A 14,792-nucleotide genomic window follows, 5' to 3' on the forward strand; every position below is an offset into this window, starting at 1 on the left:
ACCCAAAGGGTACACATTGTCATCCAACAATATATTCTTCAGATTTGAAAAATTTTCAAAACTTATTTTTGCTAATGTGTCAAGTTGAATTGAATAGTATAATAAACTAAGTTACATAGTGTGAAGATTCAGATGTAAATTAAATCTTATTATTTTATGTATATTATTCAAAATTGTTTAAAAAAGAAAAAACTAAAACTTCAAATGTAAAAAATGTGAATCCCAATAAAAATCAGATTTCTCAAAAAATAGTGTCATACTATCAGTGAGGGATGTATTTTTTTTTTTAATAAAGAAATGTATAAATATGATGGAAAATAAAGAATGCAATGATGATTTTTTTTTTTTTTATTCTCGTGTCTCTGAAATGCCCCCTAATTATTGCTCAATTCAGTTTTTTCTCATTTGTTTCTCTCTTCACTTTAGTTGAGTCGGAGAAATATTTATAAATCATAAGCAACCATTCACTCCTATAGCTTTGTTTTTCACACCTTCCCTCTTCTTATCTGAGAGTTGTTGTGAATTTATAAGCAACCAAATAAGTCATTTCCCACCTTCACTCTTATAGCTTATTTAAGAGTTGTGGTGAATTTATAAGCAACCAAATAAGCCATTTCTGTCGTTAAAACAATAAAGACACCATGTGACCAACTGATTAGATATAAATCACGAACTCACTCTTATAGCATTGATGTGAAGACCTTGAGCAAATCATGATGCTCCAGTATCTTGTTATTATGTTTGTTAAGTTACACATCTGCTGTCAATCTCCATTTACCAAACAGACACTGAAATAATTCATTTAGAAAAGAATAACAATCAGATTCCGAAGTTCTAGAGGGCTCTCTTGCAAAACTACTGTGTAAAGGACGACAGAACAGAAAGAACAACATCAGGATCAGCTAAAACAAAATAGACAAACAGGAAGAATTAATCCTCAATGAAAAAGTTCAATTCTAGACGCACTTTTGGGACTAAATTATTTACAAATAAATATTTAAATCCAGATGTAAAAATGGGCACAAGTCAGAAAAAGTTATGCCCTTGAAATAGAAAAACTATTTGAATTCTCTTGTTGAATCCGAAGGCTAAACATTTACAGGTTATTTGCTCTCATGCGCAGAGCCAAAAATGCAGATAAAATATTCCTAATGGGAAACTTTACCCACCAAATTAGGAAGTTTAAACTACCAGATTGAATGACCAACTATACAGTAAAACCAGCACTATACCCTCGGTAGATAATTGAAGAATAAAGGAATGATGGATTGACCACAACCCGTCAACTTCAATATCAAGCATGGAGAAACAAGAATCTTTGCAGCCAATATCATTTGCCAAAGAGGGGCAGGTGCAAGCATTAGGGCCAATTTATATCTTCCACCAGAGATGCCTCAATACATACTGCCACATTATGAGGACCAAAAATGCCTCCAACTTCTTTCAATTTCTAAATACAATATCTGGTGCTAAGAGTTCCTAAAGTTCTTGAAACAAGTTCTGACACCTTTATTCCGATTCCGAATCAATAGAAAGGTACAAGCGGGGCCTTACAGAACGTTTTTGGCGAGGAAATGTGAAAGGACTACCTGACCTTGGTCTACTTGCTCTGTCAGATCTTACATCATTCATACCAAGAAGCAAAGAAGCTGCACAAGAAGATATGGTTAATCAAGAAAATATTTACAAACTCAATCAAAATGCAATTATCTGATCAAGAACAAGGGGAACCATAAACAATGCAGAAGGTGAGAAGTTGCTGGATACACATGTACATATATAGGAAACATTAACCGTGTCGACTTTGTGTGAAGGAGATTAGCATCCTCCACATTTTTCAAAATATCAAAATAGCCATTAATGCTTTCTAACTAAGTAAACAAAATATGGGCATTTGACTCATTTTGTTAATACTAGTAGTCGAATTAAACGCATTTTGCTCGCACCAAGATTCATATGGTGAGGAAGACTAAACACAGCAACATGGAGTACTTATTTATGACAAATCCAAGACAAAATCTACAGTTTCTATCTAACCATTTGCATAGCAGTGCTCAATACAAGAAACCCGGCAACTTTCTTACACCTTTTAAATTGAACTTTTATTTAAAGTTAGGAATCTACCAAAAATCAAAGAATTAAGAACTCTATCCTCTTCAAAATTCCGAGAATACTAACTTTCCACAATAAAACGACCTAAACCAGAAACAGTTATTGGAATTGGATCGGTTTTTAAGTTCAAATTTGAAAACCCATCAAATGAAAAATAAATTGCAACTTGGTGCTATAAAAGGCGAACTGTGAGATGATCTTATGAAAGGTCGTATCCATTGAAAATCTAATGTACGCGGTCTTATCTCACATTTGAAACAGACTAATTCCACCACTCAAACTTGTGACCTAGTCGCACAAAGGTAGCAATTTAACGAATAGGTATAAACTGGTATTTTATGTACTTGGATGGTATTAACTTTTTAGTTCTGATTAACTTGTACACAATGAAAGTTTAGCAAAACTGATTTGCAGTGAATTGGAATTTAGTTTGAACCCAATCATTCATCAGATGACATTATAATATAGCCAAATAGATTGGATTCGCTATTTTTTAACCCAATCCAACCAATCATCTGTTATTTTGAACCCAATTAATCATCCAATGTCATGACAATTATTGTTCAAACTCAATTTTTGAACAGGCTCCCTAATTGATGGCCCCATGAAAGAGTAAAAATCTTGGGCAATTTTCCTACGATTGATTTCATATTGATCTAGTGGTTTGAAATCATACAATTTAATGGGCAGAAATTGTAATGATCAGAGAGTAATAAAGTTTGCATTTAATGACGAAAAAATAAATTAATTCCAGTAAGTGAATCATAAATAGGGATTAATTTACAAGATAAAAAAAGTGTATTTTAACAACAACAGGTTTTGTTGGCATGGAGATGTGTTCAGAAATCATAATCCCCTTCTAATTGAAGGACCAAACTCACACACTAGTTATAACAAAGGACTAAAAATGCAAGCGGTAAAGAACATTTATGAATTAGAAGGGTCGGAGTGCAACAAACCAGAATCAGCCAAAGTATTTGCGCCATTGTCTCTGGATGGGACTTGGTGTCTAGAATTCAATCCATTTTGAGTGGAAGCATCACCATTACTACCGCCAGCACCACCTCCGAGAGTAAGGGATGTCCAATCTTCAGTGGAAACACCATTAGAGACATTTGCTTGATCTCTCAATTCATTCTGCATAGACGACTCAGCTGGTCTTGTGGGGAGAAAAATCTGAAGTGAGGGATCATCTCCAGCAAATGCCAATGGGTTGTCAACCAAACCACCGTTTAAGTCAGCATCTGTCCGTCCAGCAGAGGAATCTTGTAAGAGACTGCCAGATCCCAAAGCAGTTTCGGGAGCCAATGCATAACCGTTCAGTGATGAGGTGCAATTAATAGGAACATGCTGCAAATGAACCAATGCATCAGAGGCCTCTGCATCAGAACCGAACAATTGGAATCCTGGACCAGCCTGAGATGCAGAAGGCAATGACCACAGGGAAGATATTCCAAAATCATCTTCATTAGGAAAAAGCCCCAAGCATGAACTTCCACCGAGATTCTGATCTTCAGCGTATGGGTCAACAATTCTAGGAGGTGGCATGGAGTAACCATCTGCAATATCATTTTGGTGGTTGTTATTTGCAATTGGAGGAGACACCAATATGTCATTGTCTTCTTCAGAGTCGCTAAGAACAATTATCTCTGCCCCACCCACCTGAGCAGATGTGTTATGCGCAGTATATCCACGAGCTAAATCAACATTATTGAGAGACTGAGAATCCATCTCAATTCCATTGGTAGTAGAATAATCAATATGCCCACCACCACCCTGGTTAACACTGGGATCATCACCATCCCGACCACTTTCGGAGCCACTGCTGCTCATTGGAATAACAACTTGTTCAGGATTTCCAAAAACCTCCCTTAATATATGACCAGAAGAGGTGTTTGTTGTCTCGGGCTTACTGACTTCCCAATTCCCATTGCGATTCCTCCTAATGCCAAGTTTTAAACCAGCAGGTCCATCTGAAAAACCTTCCTGTTTTACTTGCTTCAGTGTTTCTACTCTCTTGATATCTCCAGCAGTAGAAGTACAAAGGGATCCATTAGGAAGATGCCATTGGCCAAGAATCCCTAAATCCAGACGTTCACTTTCACTCTTTGCCTTAACACGCCAAGAGCCATCAGGCTTCACCTCAACCTCTGTAACATCTTCACCGCAATTAATCATCTGTACCAGAAAACCAAATAAATTAGTCTTCAAATATAAGATTTATGAACATATAAATGGTTAATTGAAAAATTACCATAGAAGTGATGCGATTGAAATAAGGGTCAATGATGATATTCTCCAATGCATAGTTTTTGAGACATATAGGACATTGCCACTGCAGAAACAATTAAATTTTTCATAAGGTAAAAAATCACAATGGAGGGGATCAGACAAATCATGTTTCACTTGTTACAAATCTTACCTTTCTTGACCGTTGATTCATTTCCACAAAAACATCAAGATCAAAACAACCCATGTGAATGCAAGGTTTGAATCTTCCGGCAATCTTCATTCTTGAACCACTCATCTATAAATGGTAATAGAAAACTGATTAATAGGACTTCGTGTATTACAAATTTACAAATATAATCAAAGAAACGAAAAAAACCTTACCGGACAACGAAGGCTTATACTGAAAGTATCTGAAACCACTTCCAAATCACTGTCGCTATCAGCATTGTCAGCTGCATTTCCACCCCCAACACAACGACAGACGCGTGCAAGAGCATCTTCAAAAGGCTCACCGTCAGACTCCTTTGGAATTAAGTTTAGGATCTAGATAACAGAGACTCAACTATTTAACGACAAATGTGTGGGAGTAATGCAAGGAAAGCAGTTGCATGCAAATATATTTACAACAAATATTATCATGTGAAACAACACAAGTCTAAATCGTATGTCTTAGAATTAAGAATTTAGAAAAAATCAAACTATTTCAATTTTAGAGTAGAAGCAACTCTTGAGGTCTACGCACAGTTGCGCTTTCCGACAGTCGGGTGTTATTCAAATTGACAAAGAAAATAAGTACTTACACAAAAGCATAGAAAGTTTTTAAATTTCAAATTTAAAGAAACCAACCAATAGGAATCAATATCAGGAATTTCAGACTGACATTGTACAGGGAAATGCTTAACATCAATGAAAGCAGTTGCATGCAAATATATTTACAACAAATATTATCATGTGAAACAACACAAGTCTAAATCGTATGTCTTAGAATTAGGAATTTAGAAAAAATCAAACTATTTCAATTTTAGAGTAGAAGCAACTCTTGAGGTCTACGCACAGTTGCGCTTTCCGACAGTCGGGTGTTATTCAAATTGACAAAGAAAATAAGTACTTACACAAAAGCATAGAAAGTTTTTAAATTTCAAATTTAAAGAAACCAACCAATAGGAATCAATATCAGGAATTTCAGACTGACATTGTACAGGGAAATGCTTAACATCAATGAAAGCAGTTGCATGCAAATATATTTACAACAAATATTATCATGTGAAACAACACAAGTCTAAATCGTATGTCTTAGAATTAGGAATTTAGAAAAAAATCAAACTATTTCAATTTAGTAGAAGCAACACTTGAGGTCCATGCGCAGTTGCGCTTTCCGACAGTCAGGTGTTCTTCAAAATTGACAAAGAAAATAAGTACAGACACAAAAGCATAGTAAGTTTTTAAATTTCAAACCAATAGGGAATAGGGATCAATATCAGGAATTTCAGACTGACACTGTACAGGGAAATGCTCAACATCGAACTTATTGTTCAGTACCACAAGGAGGGACTAAAGGAATCAAGAGTCATTCAAAATAGCTTGCTAAAAAATCAAGCTTAGTGTACAATCTACCTGTTGCAAACTGCGCCTTCTGACAATTCGAACGCCTAAACAGAAAATGCGAGCATCACATACTGTTAAGGAAATCTTATTAATTCCGTCTTTTGTATGCGGCGTGATCTGAAAAAGGAAAAATATAATAAGTTAAATAAAATTTAACAATAAACAAAACTTAAATAGTGAATGAATCCGCAGTCAGAATATTTATAGACTTATACAAGTTAAAATAAATGGCAACTCACAATTGGACCATCATCACGACCGTTAGCTCCAAGCAACTGAGAACCAGGTCTATTAGTTGTTCGAATAGGAAGACCTATAGTCAAAGTTAATAAGAACAAATTATAATGCAATCACAGGAAAATATTTGGCTTTTTATTGCATCACATGCAAGAAAAATTAAAACTGATACGACAACATGATACAGAAAATCAGCAAGAAGATATCGAAAAATATGAAAGTACCATTAACTGCTAGGTCTGTATACTGTGGCCATTGAATCCTGAATGGAACCTTGTCGTTCAGAAGCATACACCAAGCCTACACGTAATTTTTCGAAATAAGCAAACGAAAGAAGAAAGATATGGATTAACCTACAAGCACTGAAAATCCAAACCAACCTCAACATCAAATTCTTGTTTTGATACCATGTCCTTGTCTGCTCTTGTGAGTTGAAATGTTCTCTCCACGCACTGCACTGGGTTGGTACTGAACAATTCAAACAGGAATATGATTTAGGCCAACCAAGCAAAATACTGCAATGAAGATTAGGTTGAAACAATAAAAGCAGATAATTATTCGCACACGGTCATTTGATTGTGTCTTGGGAAGACAATGAAGTTTACTAGCCTAGACCCATTAAATAAAAGAAAAGAAAATCTTAATGTATTGTCCAGAGGTAATTCTACCTCAAAAAAGAAAATTCAACCACCATAGAATTTCAATCAACAAAATATAAGTGGTAAATGGAATACCATTACAGTCTCTGCAGAGTAGTCAAAAGTTAATCCAGCAAAGGAATTTGCACTAACTGCCAGTAATTATTAGCAATATGACCCAACCCCCAAAATGTAGTATTCAAGTCAGAATGAAGCCATATATTAAACAAGACAATTATTTTACTACAAAACAAAGGAACACGATTGCACCAACTATGTCTAATTTTCAATAAATCCACACCATGTACTCACCCATCAGTCGGAATACTGGTTGTGGCCAACTTTACCGGTAACAAAGGTTGAGATACTGAAACCCAAAACCTATAAAAGAGAGAACAACAGAAAATATGAAATTAGTGGCAGCAAAGTAAAAAATGCTAAATAATATAAAGGACAGAATCTTTGATAAAATAACCAGAGGAACTTTTGTATTGTTTCCCATACAAATATTTGAAAACAGAAAATAAGAGTGAAAACAAGTGCCATTTTTTAACAAAACATGAAAATAGGAAATGAAAATTGAAAGCCGCAAACCAAATAGGCCCCAAGAATACAAAGAACAAAAGAATTTAATCGTTGAAGCAAAAAAAGTAATCTATAATTCAAAACCAACTTCATGAGCCATAAATTTAACGCAATAAGTATATGCAGACATAACTACTATATTAAGATATAACTGTGTTATTGTAGAAGGGTAAGCATAAACATATTCACCAACTCCACAACTAAAAATGGGTCACAATAGGGAAACAATATCATCATGTCAATAATAAAATTATAAGCTTGCAACATGGTAGCATGTCACAACTACAAAGACCAGTTCACTACACCAACTGAGAATACTACATTACAAAAAATGAAAATCATAATCAAGTTGTGTCATCAACACAATCCTTCAACGATAACAGCCTCACACTAAAACAGTTTCAGTAAAACACTAGATACAAAATTTAAAAATAAAAAATTTGCCCTAATCCATGAAGGAAAAAATTCAAAGAAAGAGAACATGACATACGGGTCTGCACGACTGAGTCGACATAGTTCACAATAAAATTTATCAGGAACTGGTGGGATGCCTTCCATAGGTTTCTCTGGAATAATAACGCAACTGATGTGTTGCCACACTTGGCATCTTGCATCATCACACTGCAGTAAGATGAGAAAAATTTAAGTCCAAAAGTTATCAAATGTGCAACATGCAGGAGGTATCCATGAAAATTACGTGTGATCACAAAAAGTTAGACATGAAGTTATAAGTTAGATGATTATTATCAATAAAGAAATATTGCATGTACAGTGGGGCATATAATTTTATGGACCATGGAGAACGAAGAAAAATATTGAATGTTTCACCTTGATCAAATCCCCTGTTTCCAATGTACTTCCACAGAGACAGCGAATCTTTGTAGTTGTAGTAGATTGAATTTGAAAGGAATCTTCAACTTCAGCTTTAACCTTCACATTACTACTATCTGACACAACCTGACCCTTTGATGCTAGATCAGTGGCTCCCGATATCTGCATTTTCCTGAGTAAAAGCAAAATACAAAAACTCCAATAAGAAATAGGAAGGCCAAGGGAATGGGTTAAAGAATATAAGAAGCAGCATAATCAACCCAAACCAGGCCTAATGGCATAGTACCACATCATTTCTGTGAATACATCCAATCATTTTAAGTTATGAGTTATGACATGCATTTGAAGCATAGCGAAAGCAAAATAGCAGCATCAACAATAGCTGCTAGGTGCTAAAACTGACCTATACGTGTCATCCACCAATTTTGCCACCTGCTCTTTCCCAACAGCATTCTTCTTGGCCCATATTCTGGAAACTGAGACAAAAGCAAAAGGTTTCTAAGTTTACATGAGAAAGGATGAAGGAACACAAGGAAATTGATCCCACATGATAAAATCACAATTAATTAGATGCACGATACAACAAATATTATATAATCGAATATAACCCACGAAGTAGACATTCATTTCAAATTATCAGACTATGTCAATTAAGATTTACATATGCGAGAGAAGGGGGAAATGGATCAAACTTGGAGTCGAATTGAAGCCTGTATGAAAGCAAACAGCTAGAATTAACTACTCAACAAGGAGGGTTTACCGTTGGGGTGAGAGAGAGAAAAAAAAAATAAGGGCCTTGGCCTAAGATTCCATCTAAAGTTTAACCAAAGACAATTATGACAAAAACTATTATTGCTAATTTCAATAGGATAATGGAAGAGATATACAGAACATTGAAGATACAGCCTATTCAGTAAATGATTCATAACATCTACATTTCCATATGCAGGTATAGTTGAAACTTCCAATGCATCGGTATTAATATCACAACCCCAGTAAAAGCATAGCAGAGAAGTATAAGGATAGAATTAGACTCTATGGTTGAACCCGTGTATAATTTTACCTTGCTCATCTGAGAGAATGGATAATATCCGATCGACGAGATCCTACAGAAGACAAAGCACGGGCATTATCACATCATCCAAAAACTCCAAGACGTCATATTAAAAACACCGAAACAGCATATTAAATTCAGGATTAAAAAGGAAACAGCACATGGACCACAAAATGAAGTCGTTAGCATTCAAGGTTTTGCAGAAAAAGCTAAACAGATAACATTGACAGATTTGGTAATAGTTTGATTGTCTCACCTGCTTCTTTCCCTGTTTTGAAAGTCCTAACTGAGTCAGCACATCCTTGAGCTCTTTTATACGGAAATATGTTAATTTTTCCTATAAGAGAGGTCAGAAGTATAATAGCATACCCAATTAATATATCACCGCATAAAAATTCAATACTGACATAAAAACTAATAAGAAGAGCAAGAAGTCACATATGAAACAGTTTCCAGAAAAAATACAACTGAAATTCAAGTGTAAATATATACTACCATTTTACTTATATTGCTTTTCAATTCTTTAATAGCATCATAATTCATAATAAAATGAACTTGAAAGGCATCCAACTATGAAATCACATCGTTCACAAAGTGACCAATACTTGCACAAAAACTAGGTAATGTAAAAAAAAGTTATTGATTTAAAAGACTGTCAAGGTAAAAATATGTGCTGAACACCTTAGACAATGCTTCCATGCTTAACTAAACAATAGTTAAATAATTTGCTAGAGTGCCATGAGAACTGCGAACCAATTCGTATGTACCAATTGGAGGTACTTCTATAAATTGGTTTGCACAAATCTGTACCCAATTCATAGAAATGACGAACAATAAAATAATTCACTACCAGTTTTATTAGGCATGGAAACAACCGTAGTAAAACTGGTTTGTAACCATTAACTAGACATGGGAACCCGCACACGCAATTTTGCAATAGTGCGCTAATTTGGACTCCATGGTACAATGAACTGTGTGATACATGCTGCCTTTTAAATATTAATCCTCTTCTCTATTGTTTAAACGCTTCCGATGAGGGACTAATATAACATTAATTTAAGAACATAAACTACAAGGTCAATCTGTCAACAATCAATGCGGGTCTATTTTCTTAAAAAAATGTACTACTCTTATCTTATTATTCTTAGCTGTTGGGATTATTTCTTAATAATTATAGCCAAACTTCATTATTTTCCACTAGACAAGATAAAAAAATTATTATTAGCATTAAAACGTACCACGAAACTAAACAGTGAACCAACTATATATATATATCCCCACGTAGCTGAACCCGTACCACATAGCAAAGCGAATTGCAAACCAAATGACCATGACTAAAACTATATAACACCTAAAAATCCAACCAATCGAAAATGCATATATACCGCATAGCTTGCCATTAAAAAAACCTCCTCCTCCACTGTCCATATAAATTCAATATCAAAAAACTCAAATTACAACCTATGTAGCACCGACACTACTGATCGAAGGCATATCTAATTATTATAGATGTCGACGTGTCAGTGTTTGTGCTTCGTATATTCCAACATAAGCAAAAAATTAATGAATTCATAAATATATCAGATTATGACGATGATATACCTTAATACCGGCAACCAAATCCATTTCCACAAAACCTAAGAATTGACCAAAAACTGAATCAACAGACTCAATCAAGAAGCGAATAATCAACACATGGTGATGCCGCAGTAGTAACCAATCTGATCAAATCAAATGAAATCAAATCAAATGAAAATGAATGGAATTAATCGAAGAGATTAGAAAAAATTAAGCTAGAATTGGAAGAGAAGATACCGTAATAAGAATGAATCGGAGGTGATTAGGGTTTGGAGATTAGGGTTTGTTGAAATCACGCACGCGGCAGGGAGTATTGATTGATGGATTGCGTGTGTAACTTTGTTGCTGTTGTTGTAAATTGTTTGTTGTAATTGACCAAACCCAAACCCAAAAAACCAGAAGAAGCAATCGGACCTATCCACGATTATCCAATACGGTTAGTTTGCGGCAACACGTCCGGGTTAAGTTTCGGTGTGCCAAGCCCCACCAGGTTCCTCATGCAAAACGCACGCACCCACCCCATTTCTTTTTTTCATTTTTTCATTTTTTTTTTTTAATGAACAGATTTTATTACTATTGTTTTTTTACTAGAACAAATAAAATTAATGTGATAGTCAAACTATTTTTATTTTTATTTTTCTTAGTAATAATCAACTATTTTTATTTTTATTTTTCTTAGTAATAATCAACTAGTAGTCTCTTGGTCTCCTTAAAAAAAATACATTAGTTGGTTAATTTAATAAAGAAAAATATATTCCCTCACCTAAAACTTTTGTTATCAAAAAAAAATTAAATATAATCAAATAAGAAAAAATATATAATTTTCTTTTGGACTTGGTCAAGTTTCAATCTCTCAACGGATTATATTATCTAAGTCATGAGTGGTTAAGTCAATAATCATACGAAGAACGTCTAAAGAAATGTATTTAAATTTTATTCTATTTTTAATTGAATTTGGTCGACTTCTTTAAAGCGAAGATTTCTAATTACCAAATCGATTTTGTTAAAATAATAACTTTATTTTTTTATTTTACACTTTATTCGCTTTACTAGAATCGGATTCTTTTTAATTGTATATATTAATCATATAATTCAGCCAAAAAATAGTTTATTTTATTATAATTTTTTAATATTATATTAAGTTTTGTGATAATAAAAGGGAGGATGATTTTAAAATTTAATAAGCTGGTGTCAAAAATATAAAAAAAAAGTGAAGAAAAATAATGTCTATTTCAGGTAAATCTACATCTTTAGGTGATGTAAAAAAAATTATAAAAAAATGAAAAACAAATATTATATATTGTATTTTTAAAATATAAAAATAAACTTATCTTTATCAAACGGCTAAACGATGGTCCTCGTGAGCTTAGCTCAATTGGTATGGACAATGCATAATATATGCAAGGTCCGGGGTTCGAACCCCGACCACCACAAAAAAAAAACGGCTAAACGATGGGAGTAATGGACTTAGAAAATATTGATGCTCATGAAATCTTGTGGTGGATACCTTGAGTACTATCATCGTGGAATATAATGAAGGAAGTCTGAACGACGAGGCTTGTGAAATTTCTACTTGAATATAACGATTATGATTAGGATTTATAAGTGTAAGGGATGCACAGGGCATACGGCTTGTTCGCAAATGAAGAATAAAAATTGATAAAAAAAATATTATTAAGTCGTTTTTTATTCAATTCACTTTCGCTAATTGATAAATGTGTCCCAAGACTGCAATTCCTTACTTTGATACATGATGTTTTAACAAAATGGTTATGTCCAATATTTTGGCTCATAACTCTCTTCGTTGATCACAACCTCCTAATATCTTAGGTGAGTTCCTGAACATTGAAGATTTGATTGTATGTTAAAACAAACAATTGTCACAAAGGTGCTAATAAAATATGTCTAAAGTTATTATAGTTTGAACAAATAATATTAGGCTGAGTCACAAAAGTTAGGGTTAATAGTCACTTGAGACCTATATCGATTCGTAGACATACAAAAAGCAGTAAACACAACTATTAACTTGATGAAAACTATTACAAAGACCCTTTTTCACTAAATATCGGATGTTAACACACACAATAAATTAGAACAAAAGATTTTCTAAAAAAACAAATTAGATAATTTATTTTCTCTTATGAAAATTTACAAGATCGTTCATTGCTAAAGAATGAACACAAATTTATTCAGTATTACTTTACAAGGCTTAAATATGAAAATAGTCCCTGCAAATATCTGACATTTTGGTTTTAGTCCCTGTAAAAATATTTTTTTGGTTTTAGTCCCTGCAAATATAAAAAATTTGGTTTTGGTCCTTGGTATTTTGTTTTAGTCCTTGTAAAATTGATTCATATTGGATTTGGTCCTTGTAATATGTAGAATATTTGATTTTAGTCCCTCAAAAAAGGACTAAAATGAATATTATAGGGACCAATTTCAATATGAAATGATTTTACAAGGATTAAAACAAAATACCAAAGACCAAAACCAAATATTCTATATTTGCAGGGACTAAAACCAAAAAAATATTTTTATAGGGACTAAAATCAAAACGCCGGATATTTGCAGGGACCATTTCCATATTTAAGCCTACTTTACAACTATAGAAGCTCGGTTTTTTTCTATTGTCCATGCTTTTATTTAATGATGTGGGAAAGAAGACAATTGATGTTGGAACTTTACTTTGAAAGGTAATTATAATGTTGAGTCATCCTGGAACTTTACTCAGAATCCTTCTCATTTCGATGTGATTTGGTTTGCCTAGAAGCTGTCAGGAGCAACTCATTGTCATGTTTTGTGCATCGGTGACCACTCTTGCTCTCGTTAGTCTTGGGTGTTACATGCCGTTAGCTTCCTCTTGGTTCGTCCTCGAACCACATCGTACTGGGAGGGGTCTGCTCTAATACCACTTGTAACATCCCAGACAACTATTAAGCATTGTCGACTGACCCCACAAACCAACACTAGTATTTTCAGTGTGTTTTGTACTTACTCGCACGTTTTCCAAGAAACTTCCCAGAATGTCACTCATCCCAAAATTGTTCAAAAGTCAAGCACACTTAACTATGGAGTTGTTATTGAATGAATATAAAAAAGAAGTTGCATCTTGTTTGTATATGCAGTAACAAACCATTCTTACAAGCCTTCCTTTAACCATGTAGTCCCATACTTGCACGGTCTTAGGATATCTCTCATTCTAATGTGATTCGCTTTGCCTAGAAACTGTCTGGAGCCGCTCATTGTCATGCCTTGTGCACCGACGACCACTCTTTACCTTCGTCAGTCTCGGGCATTACAAAAATCCTAAAGCGGGGGCACTGAAGTGAAACGTCAATTCAACAATCTTTCAGGTACAAAGACAATATAGCAATGTGTCTAAGAGACGACATATATGACTTAATATCAACAAAGACTTCTTGGTATAAAGGGTTACCACAACCTCGAGAAGTAAATGAGTGCAGCTTACAAGAGACAATTAATTGGCTTGGTAACATCATCTTTTCACGAGTGTATATTGACCTTAACTGTAATCAAGTGGTTCATGATATCTGACGTGAATTAAGTGCCAATTTTAATTTTGGTGATATTTAAATTTTTTGTAAAGCTTCACTTAATTCTACACAAAACTTTAAGATAAATTTTATTCAAAAACAAGCTAATAATGTTGTGCATTTGTTGTCAACAAGTCATAACTCATGGCAAAATGCCAAAATTGTTAGGTCGGACGCCATTACTAGGGTTCAAACCCCAACACCTTCACTTGTGCATTTGTTAACTAGAGCCGCATTGTCATATACATTTGTTCCCAAATTCATTATATTATGATTGTAATTAAGAACGAAATTAATTGGTTGTGTTATTGTAAAAAATAATCAGAGAATGAAAAGTATTAATTTCTATATAAAAAATAACAACTT

At 34.0% G+C, this 14,792-nt stretch overlaps 1 protein-coding gene across 1 annotated transcript; it reads right to left on the reverse strand.

Moving 5' to 3' along the window:
• Window positions 1–930: 930 nt before the first annotated feature.
• Window positions 931–11,245, reverse strand: SIZ1 (DNA-binding protein with MIZ/SP-RING zinc finger, PHD-finger and SAP domain-containing protein). The gene is made up of 17 exons (XM_085701997.1): window positions 11,110–11,245; window positions 10,897–11,015; window positions 9,551–9,631; window positions 9,304–9,346; window positions 8,644–8,716; window positions 8,238–8,412; window positions 7,900–8,030; window positions 7,137–7,205; window positions 6,567–6,654; window positions 6,411–6,486; window positions 6,189–6,262; window positions 5,959–6,066; window positions 4,726–4,887; window positions 4,535–4,639; window positions 4,367–4,447; window positions 3,072–4,290; window positions 931–1,649 (listed from the first exon to the last, which is right to left on the reverse strand). The coding sequence occupies exons 2-17, from the start codon at window positions 10,918–10,920 to the stop codon at window positions 1,510–1,512; spliced, it is 2,649 nt and encodes an 882-aa protein (XP_085558123.1). The 5' UTR covers window positions 10,921–11,015; window positions 11,110–11,245; the 3' UTR covers window positions 931–1,509.
• Window positions 11,246–14,792: the final 3,547 nt, after the last annotated feature.

This window comes from Medicago sativa, chromosome 4 (assembly GCF_051527215.1).
Source record: "Medicago sativa cultivar Bolivia chromosome 4, Bolivia_mono, whole genome shotgun sequence".
NCBI classification, from domain to species: Eukaryota; Viridiplantae; Streptophyta; class Magnoliopsida; order Fabales; family Fabaceae; genus Medicago; species Medicago sativa.